Source organism: Danio rerio, chromosome 7 (genome assembly GCF_052040795.2).
Source record: "Danio rerio strain M-AB ecotype USA chromosome 7, GRCz13ab, whole genome shotgun sequence".
Classification (NCBI taxonomy): Eukaryota; Metazoa; Chordata; class Actinopteri; order Cypriniformes; family Danionidae; genus Danio; species Danio rerio.
In genome coordinates this window covers 22406841-22423066 of record NC_141027.1, presented here as the reverse complement: position 1 = coordinate 22423066, position 16226 = coordinate 22406841, and the positions used below count along the sequence as shown (strand labels likewise).

General features: G+C 37.5%; 1 protein-coding gene across 1 annotated transcript; it reads right to left on the bottom strand.

Moving 5' to 3' along the window:
• Positions 1 to 4021: 4021 nt before the first annotated feature.
• tmem102 (transmembrane protein 102) lies at positions 4022 to 15666 on the bottom strand. Its single transcript, NM_001327862.1, is given in 3 exon segments — positions 4022 to 7777; positions 14727 to 14938; positions 15551 to 15666. Coding segments are annotated over 2 exon segments (1569 nt in total). The 5' UTR covers positions 14929 to 14938; positions 15551 to 15666; the 3' UTR covers positions 4022 to 6410.
• Positions 15667 to 16226: the final 560 nt, after the last annotated feature.

The following is a 16226-nucleotide window of genomic DNA, read 5'->3' as shown; positions in this document are numbered from 1 at the left end:
CAGAGTGAACCACCGTCCAGCAATGTTATCGTTACAACTTGAACAACTGACAGACAGACAGACAGCATGTGAGTGTCCCATTTCAGGAAATCCCCTTGTGCCTGATGTGTAATCCTCTTTATGAAACGAGACAGACTGCTGAGGTATCAGTGTGTGTGTGTGTGTGTGTGTGTGTGTGTTGAGTATGTGTGAAAATATGAGTCTGCAACTTCATCTTTTTCAGAAATGTCTGAAGCTCGTCAGGATTGGCTTTACATCATTCACTCATCTATCCATCCATCCATCCCTCAAGCAAAGGCAAAATGCCCTTCAGCATGCCACTTCTGTGCTTACGAAAAGACTTCAATATTAAACAGCAGACAGCATAATGGCCAATCAAACAAAAGTTAAATAAAATTGTGTCTTTGCATAATAATATACAGTGTCAGTTTCACAAAAATTAAGCTCCAACACTTCTCCTGACGTACAATAGCATGCTGTCAGCTGAATTAGGATGGTTTTGCTCTTCTGAGGATAACCATTTATTAAAAAGGCCATTTTAAATGTAAAGGGCCACAAAATCCCTGTATCAGCAGGGTGTTTTCACACAAAATCAGGAAAGTGTTCAAAGTCTCTTTAAGGCCGTCTCATACTATGTACAGTTGCTTCGAACCGGGCCAAAGCACGCTTGTCCTCACTCTCCTTCTCCCCCGATGATAGAAGGCGAGCTTTATTCAGCATATAGTGGTCGCTGATTGTCTCCTGTACTAGAAGGCGGGGCTTCATTCGCCATATTGACAGTTACACTTTTCCCTATTCAAAAGAATATGAGTGACATGTCTTGTGTATACTGTCTGTAGTCCTTGGAGTGGGTGATTCCAGCTTTGTTTAGGCAGTGGCGGTTAAGTTTAAATGGCACCCTGGGTGAAACTCCAAACATCCACCTAGAAATAAAGACACTATGTGGTTGATTTTATATATATTTAAATATATACATTTAAAATAATTATTATAAATACATTTAAATATATTTATTTATTTTCAATAAATATAACAATTTGTTTATTATTAGTATTGCACAACTATTATTCTAAAAAAATAACACAAATATTCTAAGACCTTAGCATGAATAATTATGACAGTTCAATAGAATATAAAAAATATAGGTATTATAGAAAAATCTGTTGTCTTATTAGACCCAACTCATGGCCAAGAATTAATGTTATGAAGTCTTAGTTACCTCCCCGACTCATTATTCCCCCTTTCTGCTTATTAGGCATGCTTTGTCGAAGTAACAATATCATTATATTATATAAACTTTTGTTTTGTCGACTAGCATGTCGGCGTGCATGTAAACAACCGGGATCAGGAACAGCGTGTGTAAGGTGAAAGAATGGCTTTCTGCGTACATGCGTCAATTTGTTTTCACCAGCGTTGTTTCGGTTGCACATGAAGAATAGCAAACTTGAGTTGTGAATTGAATGGTGAATGGCCCCTTACTTCTTTATTCTTGAATAACCGCTTAATACACTTGCATAAAGTAAATCTTATCTCAAAGATTTTACTGGGGCACTTTTTTTGTGTCCCTGTGCCAACCCCAGCGGGATGTCGCCCTGGGCGATCACTCATATTGCCCATGACTAAATCTGCTACTGTGTTTAGGTGAGAGTGTCAAGTGGTAAAGAAGGAGGGGGTTTGCATGAAAAGGGGAGTCTTACTACATGCACTACAGCTGATTTTCACAGCAGCAACACAAACACGGACGCAGGAGAGATAAACAATAATTGGGAAAGCAGCATTTACAGCTGATCTGAGAGTTGTGTGGAAGTGGAGAATTTTTAGTCCATAATATTGTAGTGATATTACTGTAAACTTAGTAAGTCATTTTGACTAGGGTATGTCTTTAAAAACTGAAGGAGTACTGCTGGCGATACTAACTTTGTCATCTCGATAAACATAAACAAAGAATATTGATTGCACACTTACCAAATCCATAGAGACAGGACAATCAACATTAACTGGATTCGCATCTTTTTTTTTTTTTTTTTTTTTAAGACGAGTGGCAGATCCAAATTTCAACATTTCCAGAATAAAAAAGCTTCCTGGTTAAAAAAAAAAAAAAAATGTTCCTTACAAACATATTTTTGTTGCGTGTTAGCAGACCACTGTTATCCAAACGGATTCAGCTGTGCTCTCATCGTGGAGAAATGGAAACAAATGTGCTGCGGCACATTTATAAACGCAACACTGACAAGCCATGTTTCTGAACAATTCTACTATTTGTTTACAGTTGGCAACACAGCGTGGCGTCTCTCTAAACACTGTAACGGGTAAAAGGAGTCTGTGAAGCTATATCATGCATATTAATGAAGTTGCATCTTGTTCACAAGAGCGTGCTGATTGGTTTGAACTAAATCTTTCTCATGATTTAATGAACAGATGTGCTGAAAACTCAATGACTTCACTTTGGACAGACAGCCAGTCTCTATGCTGGAATTTACACAAATGACCTCATCGCCATGACGTTACTTTAAAATGAGAACAACGAATTTGCTCTAAACAACACAAAAACAACCAATTAAAATTTTTTTTTTTTGAAATATGTGTGCCCTAATAGGGTTTTTTGCATTGTGGGACACATATATGGCTGTCAACATCTAAAACAATGTGTTTTGGTGTTTCATGACCCTTTAAATTTAAAACATTAAAAAAAAAGGACTATAGGTGAAAACACTTCTATCCCTGCCATGATAGTTCAATTTTCAAGGTTATTGTTGGAGTTAGGGTTAGTTTTTGGAATATTTCAGCTAGGTCTCTTATTTCACAGATGTTGCCACAGTAGAAAGAAATGCAAGCTAATTCGACATATGTTTTATGCAGCGGATGCCCTTCCAGCGGCAACCCAATACTGGGAACACCCATACACACTCATACACTACGGCCAATTTAGTTTACCCAATTCCCCTAATAGCGCATGTCTATGGATTGTGGGGGAAACTGGAGCACCCTGAGGAAACTCATGCAAACACGGGGAGAACATGCAAACTCCACACAGAAATGTCAACTGGCCCAGCTGGGACTTGAACCAGCGACCTTCTTGCTGTGAGATGATACTGCTAACCACTGAGCCACCATGCTGTCACAAAAAAATAAATAAAAAACATTTAAAAAAATTTTATACTTAAAATAATATTTGAGACCTGAAGACTTGTATTTGGACTTTTCTCTAGTTTGACATTGTTTTTGCAAATCCTGAAAGATAAAAGATAAAAAATTACAAAGTACTAAGTAGTGACCTAGAAATTGTGTAGAATATAAAACATATTTAGCAATTTCTATAATTCTTTGTTTTACTTGCTGCAAATTTTCCAAGCATACAAGAAAAAACAAAATATGATTTCCAGACTTTGGAATACTCCAGACTTTGCTATTTCTGTCTTTGTACATGTATACAGAATAATGTGCAAGTGAGCAGAAATGTGGCAGTTACTGTGTCTTCTGAACTACAGAGTGAGAATCAGAACAGTATAGATGGTACCTCAAATGAAGACTTTGTAGTCAAACAGCATCCTCTGTTGGATCATCATTGGATTGCACATGAAGAAGCCACTAATTCAGACTGCAAGCTTTTGTGTATAATTATCTTCCTTTTAACCTCTATATTTTGTTAGCTGGTTCTTCTTCCAGAGCAGATTTTTTTTAAATGTTTCATTTTTCTACCATGTTGGAATTCCGGAAAACAGAGGTTCTGCTAGCATAAATCAGACTAGCATATTTCCCCAGTATTCTCAAGTTTTTTTAAAAGCATTTTACATTCACTTAATATGGTTTCCATCTATGAAAAAATGTACTTTAATATTTGAAATGGATGCCAAAACCAGTAGATTTCCCAGTACAGATTAAGCCTAATAACTGCAATATAAGATATATTGCAGAAATACAAGTAAAAAAAAAAAAAACAAGTGGAATTTGGATTAAAAATAATAGCATCTTTTATCAAAAGTTTGAGGTAAGTACCATTTATAGAAATGAAATACAAACATTGCGATCTTGATCTAATATTTTATTTCATGCTATGACCAGCATCTTCACACCATTACTTAAAAAAATTAATAATTAAATGCCTTCTGAGGCACAATCGATAAATAAAATGAAACATGAATATTTGGTACCATTTAAATATGCATCATTCTGTGTCCATTCAGGGAGTGTGATTTTATTGAACAGAAGAGGTAAAATATGTTTACATTCGTATTTTCTTTTCAGTTTAGGGGGAAACAATAAAAAAAAAAAAAAAACACGGCACGACCCAAGGGATTATGCTGTCAGATCAAGAAACACTGGGACCACATCATTACAAAGCTAGGAAGGAAAACAAATGTGTTTTGGCTTCCTTCAGACTCTTAAACTGAAATGCATCCGGAACATTTCATCATGCCCTGACACCGATAATTTTTTTCCCCAATGAAATCACTGTATAAAACACTCTTGGTAATTATAACAGCCACGGTAGGCCTTAATATCTCAATCACAGAGATGATTCTGAAATCTTGCATAGTACCACTGTTCATTTGATATCAGATATTGTGCTAAACAACGCTCATAATATACGCAGAAAAACATTTAAAACAGCATTACGAATATTGATTCAAGCATTTTATGATATTCACCCACTAAATAGGCCTTTTAAGGTATACAGTGTCAAACCCTGACTATATCCACACAGATACATCTGCTTTCTTTAAGAACTTATGATATTTCACCTTTTAAAACCTCTCTTTGGTGTCTTTTCCTTGGCATACAGCAGACAAATGTGTAGTTGCCTACCTGTACCATAAGCAACTCTCCTCAGTAGCACATAATTAAATAAGAAATATACTAGAAAAAGCTTTATCCTTGCCATTTTGCTGTCATTCAAAGGCAACGCTGTTGCTGATTGCTCTCTATAGGCGTAGCAGCCATGTCAGCAGCACACATGGAAACTCTGCCAACTCCCACTGGGCGCTAATGCGATTTACGCTGAATACACATGTAACATTGTTCTTTAATCCTTGAGCGCAGTCAAGAAGGTAGAGATGGATAAAGAACAGCCAGAGATGGAGGCCGATGTAGAGGGAAGGATTTAAGAAGGAGACAGAAAGCGACAATGAGTGAGGGCGAGCAGATGTCTGCGGTCCCGCGAGTCCCATTGGTTCGGCCTAATCTATCCCGTGGACGTCGCGTTTGACTTTCTCCATCCATCTCTGCCTCCCGGAGCTACCAATGCAAATCTGCAAAAGCCAGATACCGAAGAACCCTTTCAAACGCAAACATACCAAAAAAAGTGATGTGTTTGTTTACACATTCTCTCAATCCTTTCGCTAAACCTCTCTAGTGTTGCCTGCACTAGATCTAATTCCAGTGCACAGTGTTGGCAAACCTTTATCATCACAAAACCCCACTTTCCAAAGCATCTTTCGCAAACCCTTTGTTCTAGAAATATGCACCAATGATTGACAAATTAAAGCCCTTAGAATAACACTAACACATACTCTTCAATTGCAGATTAGAATCAAATCAGAAACCAAGAGGATGCGTAATCAGAATTAATCATCAGGTCAATCAATCGCTAACCAGAATCTAAAATATTATATCAAGTTTCAGAGACTGTCATCAGTGTCGAACTTCTAAATCTAAGTAAACAAAAATATCTTTGAACAGTATTTGCTTTAAAAAGATTGTATCTACGGCTGTACAACAGCTTCTTAAACGTCAAGGCATGGATTTGAGAGTTTGTCCTAGTCTTTTTCCTCACTTTCTGCTTTTGTTGTTTTTGACTTTAGAACGGCTCAAAACTCAGCAGTTGAAAGAAATAAAAAGTACCTGAGAAGGGGAAGCAAGCAGGGTAACTGACAGACTGAAGAAAGAGAAGCTTATGCGATCAATAGTCACAAACTTCTCCCACACATACCAAAAAAATAATAAAATTACATTCAGTTTCATCATATTGTACCTTGGCCTAGTTGGTTTTCCAGTTTTACTGCCCTCGGGATTCACTGTGAAATACAGCAGAAAACAGAAGCAGTGTCTATTCTTAGTAGTACTGAGTAGTAGGTAAAAACAACCATCAAACTCTACAGAATAGTATCGTTGGACCATATCTACTTGATGTGCAGTCAGTCAATTGGGATTTCATCAGGATAGGTGTGAGTTGCTTCTAAATTCTATCCTTTCCCCTGTTACTTTTGTTCTTCCTGACATTTGTGACAATTGTGACAATGGAGTGTCAAGTAGGAGCTTTGATTGTAGTCAGCCTTGTTGAGCAAGTCAGAGGGAAAACTCTCTGTGGAGATGATTTGGTTAAATACAGAAGCCAAGTGGCATGATTTTGTCCTCTATAAATTCTGTTGTCTATGGTTTCTGTACCCTTGGCAGTGAGTAAACCAGTCTGCTCAGTAGAACTTGTCATCAATGCGGAAATGCGGACGTGTTACGTCATCTGGGTTGAGGAAAACGGAAATAGACTTGCCAGGGTTTTCCGTCACCAGTTGTTGCAGTCGTTGTGCTAGCCGGTCATCTTGTGGTGATCCAGCACCATATGCTTGGCTTGGTGAAGATAGCCCATTGCCATTACTAGCAGCTCCAGCAGCCTCACGTTTGAGTTGGCATGCTTGTTGTGCCTGATCCAAAGCTGCTCTTAAGTGCTCTGCAGGATCAGAGCGTAAATGTGCAAGTTTCCGTGCAACTAACAGGGCTGCACTGTCCGAGAGGTGCTCTAACATGTTGCACTGTGGAAGGAAGTAATTAGGACAGTTTTTGCCCAGAATACAGTGAGCCAAGTCATCAAGAAGACCGAGGAACAGCCGTGCAGGCGTCTCATGATCTGGACAACTAAGGTACGTAGAAGGCAAGCGATCACATGCCCAAAACATTAAGGTACGTAGGTGGTAGAGGCTAAGACCAGTGCGAGGGCGAGCTAAAAGTCTTGACAGTACAGCTTTAGCTGCTTGGAAGGCTTGTGCCATTGGGTAGGGCACGCATTTCTTTAGCTGCACCTCGCTGCGGGAGTAGGCAAGTCTCCATTCGCGGTCAGGTCTGATTGAGGAGCTGACAGCTGGAGAGCAACACGGAAGCAGATAGAATCCACTGATGGCCTCCTCCTCTGTTATTTTGCCATCCCAGAAATGGTTGGTTGTGAGCCAGCCTTGTGCGACAGCTGGCCAGCCTCGAAACGACACCACCGGAAGCAGATCGTAGAGAATACGGCTAGTTCCTGCAGTGAGAATCAGTGTTGTTAGTGGCCCATTCCGCTCCACGCGATCAGGAACAGGAATCCCTCTTTGAGGATTCTGTCGCAACTCTTCTACTGCCGTCACAACTACACTCCAGAACCAATCAGCGACCAATAATGGAGAGAAGTAGCATCCATCTAATGACTGAGGAGGCTGCAGGGATGGGATTGAACCTCGTAGAGCACCAGTTTCATCCTCCTCATCTTCTTCCTCATCTTTATTATCTCTATTATTCTCGTCTTGACAGCAGATATGCCAACGCGCCAGCATTGTAGGGTCGCAGAGGCGCAGGCTCAGCCATGAATGGCATGGTGGGGAATGCCTCATGTCCAGCGTCACAGGCTGATTGCGGTCATGAAGTTTAAGAGCAGGCACCAGCAGAGTGAAGTCCAAATCAAAGTCAACACCTTTGGCGTAGTCACCTAGGTCCTCTGGATTAAGGTCAAGAACACCTTCCCTGGCTCCACCTGACAACAATAGGTACTCATTGGCAACCGGCAGTCGCTTGTCCACCTTCTGCACCATGCCTGTGGAAAATGGAGAATATACATGGTAAAAATAAAATGTCTTTAATAACAAAAATGGAGGGTGTTCATATGAAAGTTAGTTTGTTAATGACTGAATTTCTGTTCCAAGTACATACCGTTTATGAATTCAAATTCTTATAAGAATTAGATGCCAAGAGTTTTCTTATATTGATATAAAAAAAACAAAGTGCACTAAGAATAATCTAAAAGCATCATCTGGCAGCACTTCCTGACCTGGAGTGTGCTTCCCAAATACATTGTTAGTTAGTAAGTTTATTTATACAGCACATCTTTTACAGCAAAGCTAGCCAAAGTGCTGAAGATAATCAAGAATAGGGTGGGGTTAAAGAGATTAAAACAAACCATGAGACACTGATACAATAAAACATAAAAAGCTTGGGAAAAAAGATACTTTTTCAACATTATTTTAGAAGATGCCAGGCAAATATCTAATCAACTATGGTCACAAGTTCCCATATTAACCACACAGTATATTTCAAAAACATGAAATGAACATTTGCAAACAGCGTGAAAAACTCTCAACTTACAGTATGACTAGAAATACTGTTAATATGATATATGGACTTGGGAAATGCACTTGGAAAAAATAAGCTAACAATACATATATATGCAGTTTTAGTTAAATGGTTTCTGAAGTGAATGAGGAATATAAGTAGATAAGGAAGGAAGGGAAATAGAGGAAGATTCTTTTCCTAGGAAGACAGATATCTCCCTAAACCTCTTCTCTGCCCAAGTCTGATAAATCTGTCTGTGCAAGACATAAATTATCAGTCTCCCTCAACTCTGTTTTGAAATTCAAGACATTGCTGTCTTTTTCATATGTGACCCAGCTCTTTAAATTCTTTAAAACTCTTAAAATCTTTAGTGGAATCCACATGAAAACAAATAACTTAGTTTTTATTACTTTATGAAGACTAAAACTGATCAAATCAATACATATTTCTTTAGAATCGCTTACCACGCACCCCTTTTAATTTCAATCCACTGTAATTAAAAGGATGTTGAGAGAGAAAGAATTATTGATTACTTGAATATAGCTGTCAAATGACCCATAATGTAAAGAAAATCCTTCATTCGGTAAATAAGGAAATGAATAGTGTCTTGCTGGGGGTGCTAAAATGCACTAGGCAAACACAAGCAAGCAATAGCTTTACTAATTACCACTTTGTTTATGCAAATTAATTATGTTCATCAGTCCCTCCAGAAAGAATCCATCAGCACCAGGAGCAAATTCACTCATTACTCCCTCATACCGTCACCATTATTGACCACTTGAATACAAAAACAGAATAAAAGAGTCTTGATTACAAAACATTGCTCTCCATGACAGGTGCCGAAAGGAAGCTGGTTAGCATACGTAATTGCTAATCATATATCAGAGCTACATTCAGGACTACCACAGACTGGACTCAAGACATTTTGTTTATTACATCGTTATTTCCAATTTAAGCTATAAACTATACCATAATGAACTTAACCAACAAAAGATGCATGATTACATACACAGTTAAAATAATGCTACACAAGCTTATATCAAGTCTGTCAAGCTTAAATGGCAAATAATTTAACAGTGACACATACTCTCATGACCACATTATTAGGTACTCCTTACTTCAGAACTGCCTTATTACTCTGTGGGATTCAACAAGGTACTGGAAATATTCCTGAGAGATTTTGGTCTATATTGACATGATAGCAACACGCCGTTGCTGCAGACTTATCGTCTGCACATCCATGATGTGTATCTCCTGTTCCACCACATCCCATATGTCCTCTATTGGATTGAATATCTGGTGACTGTGGAGGCCATTTGAGTACAGTGAACTCACTGTCATGTTCAAAAAAAAAAAAAAAAACATGGTGTGTTATCCTGCTGGAAGTAGCTATCAGAAGATGGGTACACTCCGTTCATAAAGGGATGACCTTGGTCAGCTCAGGTAGGCAGTGGCTAAATTGGTACTAATGAGCCCAAAGTGTGGCAAGAAAATATCCCCCACACCATTACACCACCACCAGCAGCCTGAACCGTTGATACAAGGCAGGATGGATCCATGCTTTCATGTTGTTGACGCCAAATTCCGACCCTACCATCAGAATGTAGCAGCAGAAATCGAGACTCATCAGACCAGGCAATGTTTTTCCAATCTTCTATTGCCCAATTTTGATGAGCCTGTGCGAATTGTAGCCTCAGTTTCCTGTTCTTAGCTGACAGGAGTGGCACCCAGTGTGGTCTTCTGCTCCAAGGTTCGACATGTTGTGCCTTCAGAGATGCTCTTCTGCATACTTCGGTTGTACCGAGTGGTTATTTGAGTTACTGTTGCTTTTCTATCAGCTCTAAACAGTCTGGCCATTCTCCTCCGACCAGGCATCAACAAGGCATTTGTGCCCACAGAACTGCCACTCACTGCATATTTTCTCTTTTTCAGACCATTCTCTGTAAACCCTAGAAATGATTGTGTTTGCAAATCCTAGAAGATCAGCAGTTTATGAAAAATTCAGACCAGCCCATCTGACACCAACAACCATCCCCCTTTTAAAGTCACTTAAATCACTCTTCTCCATTCGGATGATCAGTTTGAACTCCAGCAGATCGACTTGAACATGTCTATATGCCTAAATGCAATGAGTTGCTGCCATGTGATTGGCAGATTAGAAATTTGTGTTAACGAGCAGTTAAACAGATGTACCAAATAAAGTGGCCGGTAGTGTAAATGAATACTGGTTAATGGCTACATTCATGTATCTTGTAAATACAAGTAATTTTTACATAAAACAACCCTTTCCTTTCTCTCATCCAGATTCACAAATGCATCATAATCATCAGATTTGATTGTTAAACATTGTTTTATTAAATTCCAACCACTCATAAATGAACATGTTCATTCACCTATGAATTACATCTATGTAGACTGTGTGAATATTGTAAGATCTTTAACTCTCTCAGGTTAGCAAATAAAACTCGCCATGTGCCAACAAAAGAGGATTCATTGAAAGTGTTAAGCTTGCAGAAACTGCTGGTGCTCATAAAAGGCTAATAGTAGGCTAATCAAAATGAAGACAGACTATGTGACGGTTCATTCAAAATTAACTGTTAACTCATTAATTGTTATAAAATTCCCAAAGGATTTCATGAGGAGTGAAACCATTTAATCTTTCTATTAACTGCTCCTGAATCAGCAGTTTCAGCCTCCATCTCTTCAACTTACTAATATGATGTAAGTGTCTCACATTCATAACAATATTCCAAGCACTAATAAATACAGGGTTTATTAGAGATCGAGTTTGCCTATAAGAAAACTCACTGGAAATACTGTATGTGCTTCAGTCTACATTTTTGCAAAACTGCCAGAATGTAATTACACATGGGTATAGACCTATGTTTTTTGGGGCAACACAACACCAGCTAATTTATTTTCTTTTCATACTAATGATATGTGAAGGCACAAATTATTGATGAACACAGAATTATTTTCATGTAGTGCTTTGCACAAGACCTAATTCCTAACGTTTCCTAACTTTTTGATTTAGTGGCTAATTTGTATGAATTCGTATGATGTAATTCATACAATTTAGTATGATTTGCTCATTAACTGAACTCGTACGAATTTGTACGAATTAGCTACTAAACTGGCAAAACGTAAAAAAAAATACATTTTCTCGTAAGATCAGGCTGAATAAATACCACAAAACTGTTTAACATTGTCTATAATTTGAAACCGGATAAGTTTGCCTCACCTACTGTATGTATCTCGATATAAACTTCTTTTCTGGTGTGGTCAGTTTGGTAGGTTGCTCACTTTGTACTTGTGATTAAGATCAACCAGGTATGCAGGTGAAGCATAGTTCCACAAAACAAATAATAGCAATGTAAAAAAAGGTAAATTTGCACAATTAAAGTGCACTTTGTTCTTATGTTTGCTTTTAAGAAACACCATTGGTTGCGTTTTGGGAAAGCTTTAGGTCAGTGGTTTAGTTAAAGTTATCCATACAAGTCCCATCTTCTCATGGATGTGTACTAAAAAGATTGTGATTTTTCTGATTTTCAAATATGTATACAGTGCCCTTTAGTGAATCTGCCATCTGAAACATGCAATGAAACCTATGCGGAGCAATGCATTTTAAGTTTTACAAAAATGTAGACTCAAGCACATTTTTCAAATGACCATGGGGAAATTTGTTTTTAAACTACCATTTGTAAATCTGAATATTTGTCTCAGATCAGTGTGTACAAAATTAACAAACACCAAAGAAAAAAAAAAAGAAAAATTCAGTTTCATAAATTACACAAACACATAAATACATTTACCCTGGTGTGATATAAGTAGGACTAAAGTGCACACATGATATTTAAAATTAGGAAAAAATGTTGTTTTAGTTTGCATGACGTAAAATTTTAAAGCGTGTTTGAGACTAATAGTGGCATATTCTCCTCTGCAGAGCACATAAAATTGTGTTTAAGTAAAGCTATCTTTGAACTTTAGGGTTTAGTTGAGATTTACTTAATGTAATGATGAACCACAACAAAAAAATAACCAACCAAAAACTACTGTACATGAAAAGAACAATGCATTTCTTTACAACTAAAGTTTAGTCATTGTTTTATTGCCCCTTAACCTTTACTCCAGGACACTGAGTGTAAGATTTTAGATTTTTTTTTAATAACAATGACCCTTTTTGCCCTTTACATTTTAAAACTGCTTCAGTATAATTAGCTCCACAGGGAGAAATACATTTGCAGTAATGTAGTAAGAAATTTAAACGCATACGGTATGTTAATGTTTGCAGGTCATGGAGGTGTGCAACCAGAAATCATCATGAATGCTTATGTAAACAAACATCAATGCTCATTAAAATCAAGATAATTGCTTGTCGAAAATCAATTCTATTTTTCTAAGGAGACATAAGATCTAAATCCTAATCGACAGGGAAGGGTCATCACAAAAAGGATCTTTTTTTTATCATACATAATGAGACAGAATATTCAAAATGAATGCTAAGCAGCGCCCTACCTAGTATAAATATAAAAAGCCGTCTACCCATCACTCTCAGTAGGAGTGTGGTGGTTTCTTTGAAAATGTCTGCATATTTTTAGAGAGCGAGAGATGGAAGCAACGAGCGAGAAAAATAAGTGGGAAGCGTTTGGCTGAATATCAAGGGGTTAAAAGACTGGAGAAAAAGGGGAGATGTAACAAATGAAAGCAACAGGAGGCAGGCAGAAAGAAAAAAGTTGCTCTGGCTGGATGGCAGAATGAAACTCCATGCCACCATCTCAATAAACAAAGGTCCATAAATAAAAGAAAAACCAACCAAATACTAGATGATTCATGCTTAACAATGATACATAAAACAATAACAGTAGAGAGCTAGAGGCTAAAGGATTTTCACCAGACAACAGAACAGGCTAAGGCTAAAAAAAGAAAGAAAAAAAAGCAGCGAAGAGAAAAAACAAACTGTAAGAAAAACTGTGATGTGATTCACCATTTGACAGGATTATGTGAAAAAGCTCTAGTTATGTTTTTAGAGAATAAGAGTTTTGCAAATCTGTTTTTCCTTCACTTATGTCATACAAAAAAAAGGATGGCATTAGTTTGTGTGTGTAGATTATGGCAGATGAGAAGATGATAAGGAAGGGACATCGAGGGAGAATTGGTGTGATAAAAAAATGAAGAGGAAAGAGAGACACCTGCTGGACAAACAGCTGCATTGCTTCAAGTACTAAATCGGAAACCAGGATAAAGTTTTGAAAGGAACAGTTATCTTAAAAATGGAAATGTACTCAGTATTTAAATGATTCCAATGCTTTGTGTGTTGCTTTTTTCTGCTGACCACAAAATCAGAAATTTTGAAGAATGTTGGAAACAAGTAGTCAATGACTTCATATATGAAAAACAATTACTGTGAAAGTATTTTATGAAAATGTAAATTATTTTTGTTCCTGAATATCAGTTTTAAAACAATATTTAAGAGACTTCTCAACTCTTTGATTTTTCAGATTTTTGTATTTATTAGTTCGGGTTTTGAGATTACTATTGATATTTGTTTTATCCTACAAAGTTCTAATAGCATTTTCTAATCCAATAAAACCATATATATTTAAAGCTTCTTTTCTTCAGAAAATGACAACTGGTCAAATGTTTTCATATGTTTGTGATTGCAAATCAATATTGATTTTTCTGAGATTAAAACACTGCTACTGTGTCGTCTAAAAATAAATAAAAATGGTATGTCCTTTGGAAAGAAGACACTTGTGATTGATGTTTAGATTTTTTTTTTTTTTTTTTTTTTAAACATTTATTACGGCTCTAATTATATTAAGCTTCTTTCCAAATAATACATTAATGACAATACAATTATTACATTTTAATTCATATTATTTCTTGCTTGAATGCATCTGTTGAACTGATGTACAATTATTTTTCTTTCTTCTATTGTAATTGTTGAACTGCTTTTTTTTGAATGTTCATTCGTATAAGAAATAGTAATGGAATAACAAAGAACTATGTTGTTATTAACATTACTTATTTTACAACATTTATCTCCTATGCTCTCTGTCGCGAGGGAGGGGAGCGCGAGTATTTACAACACTCAGCCAACTCAGGGCCGGTCCGTGGCATAGGCACCATAGGCAAATGCTAAGGGCGCTGTATATCAAGGAGGGCGCCAGAAAGGAGCGCGGTTTAGTTGGTTTTTTACAATTCAATTATACTTTATTTCAATAGCACTTTAACAATATAGATTGTATAAAAGCAGCTTAACATAAGTTCTGGTAAATTGAAACTGTCAGTCCTGTACATGAATAAGACTTTTTTACTTATTTAAAAATACATTTATCTTTATATATACCCATCTATCAATTTATCAACCTCAGGATTATTGTTTTTATTATTTGTGTATATTTTTCCATGCCTTTTCACAGAAATGTCCTCACCCAGCATGTTAAAGATGAAGTCTTTGGCTGTGTGCACCTCGAGCGCGGTCTGGTCTCCAAACTCGCCCTGTTCCAGCAGAACGAGCTCCTGCACCTGAGCCGACAGCTGCTCCAGAGTCGTGCCCGAGCGGAAGTCCACCTCGGACACCCGCTTCACCGCCGCCGGTGCGCGCGGGGCCACGGCACTCATGAGCGTCTCCATTGAGCATTACCTGACAGAAAACACAATTACCAAACTTTCACAACATATTTAAACGTGTCAATATGAACATACAGGAGTTGCATTGTATGCATTTTAAGTATTCGCCTATGCATTATATTATTCGCATTACACTAAACCGCTGATACAGTAAGAAAACAGTATGTACATTTGAGTGTACATTCCTAATCAGTCCCACTATCACCCAACTCGAACTCAAATAAACTTAATAAGATGTAAACAGTTGAGCACAGGTTAAGCGGTCATTCAGAGCGGCTGTAGCGGAATGTAGGTCAGTGGGCAGATTAATCTGCTAATTAGCCAGCTAATGTTTCTCCAACGTAACAACTTAAACTACTTGGGAATTTATTCTTATAAGCACAGCGACACCACTAAAATATGCCACATTCACTCAAAGTCTCTATGACATGTGCGGCATGAGGTTGAATAGATTTATTTTATGTGATAAACGAGCATGTGTCCACTGAGATGCGTGAAGATCAAGCAGCTCAAATGAGGCGACTAGCAGGTGTGGAGCGAGCTAATGTGCTAACAGCTAAACAGCTCAAGATTCAGCGATGACATTTGTTGTCTATAGTCTACACAGAAACACACACGCACACACCCTGTTTTCCACCGGCTCGCTGCTCTCTGCTTCACACCCCGTGCTGCTTGTTGTGGTTTCTGTGCTGAAACAGGAATTCAGCTCCCGTCATTTCCAACAGGTCCCTCTGCGCGCACCTTCCCACTAGCAACACTATTCCCGGAAATCACGGACCTTCTCCGGGAATCTTGGGATTAGTAGTACGTTTAGATGGACAGGGTTCTACACAAAGCAAGAGCTTTATGTGTTGTGCTACAGAATTGTCAATGAACTAACTGTGCCTCACAGTATTGTGTTACTCGATTTTTTAAAGACTTTTGCTGTTCTAAACTATTTTAGATATATAATTTAGTTTCATAACAGTTCTGAAACCATCTGTTTTAATTAGAACTGAAATGACAAGGTTTAAAACAAATATATGTGCTCTGCATTTTTACCAATTATTATAGGCCACTGTTATTATGCTGTGTGTACTGTACAGCTGATGGATGGACGGATATATCTTGTGAAATCTTCATTCATTAATTTTCCATTGGCTTAGTTACTTTATTCATCATGAATCACCACAGCAGAATGAACCACCAATATTCATTCAAAGCAAGGATAACATTATTCTTCAAAATAATGTCTTATTTTTTTTGGCTGCAATAAAATCTCATTTTAATTTCTATTTAAAAAATAAATAAATAAACAAAAG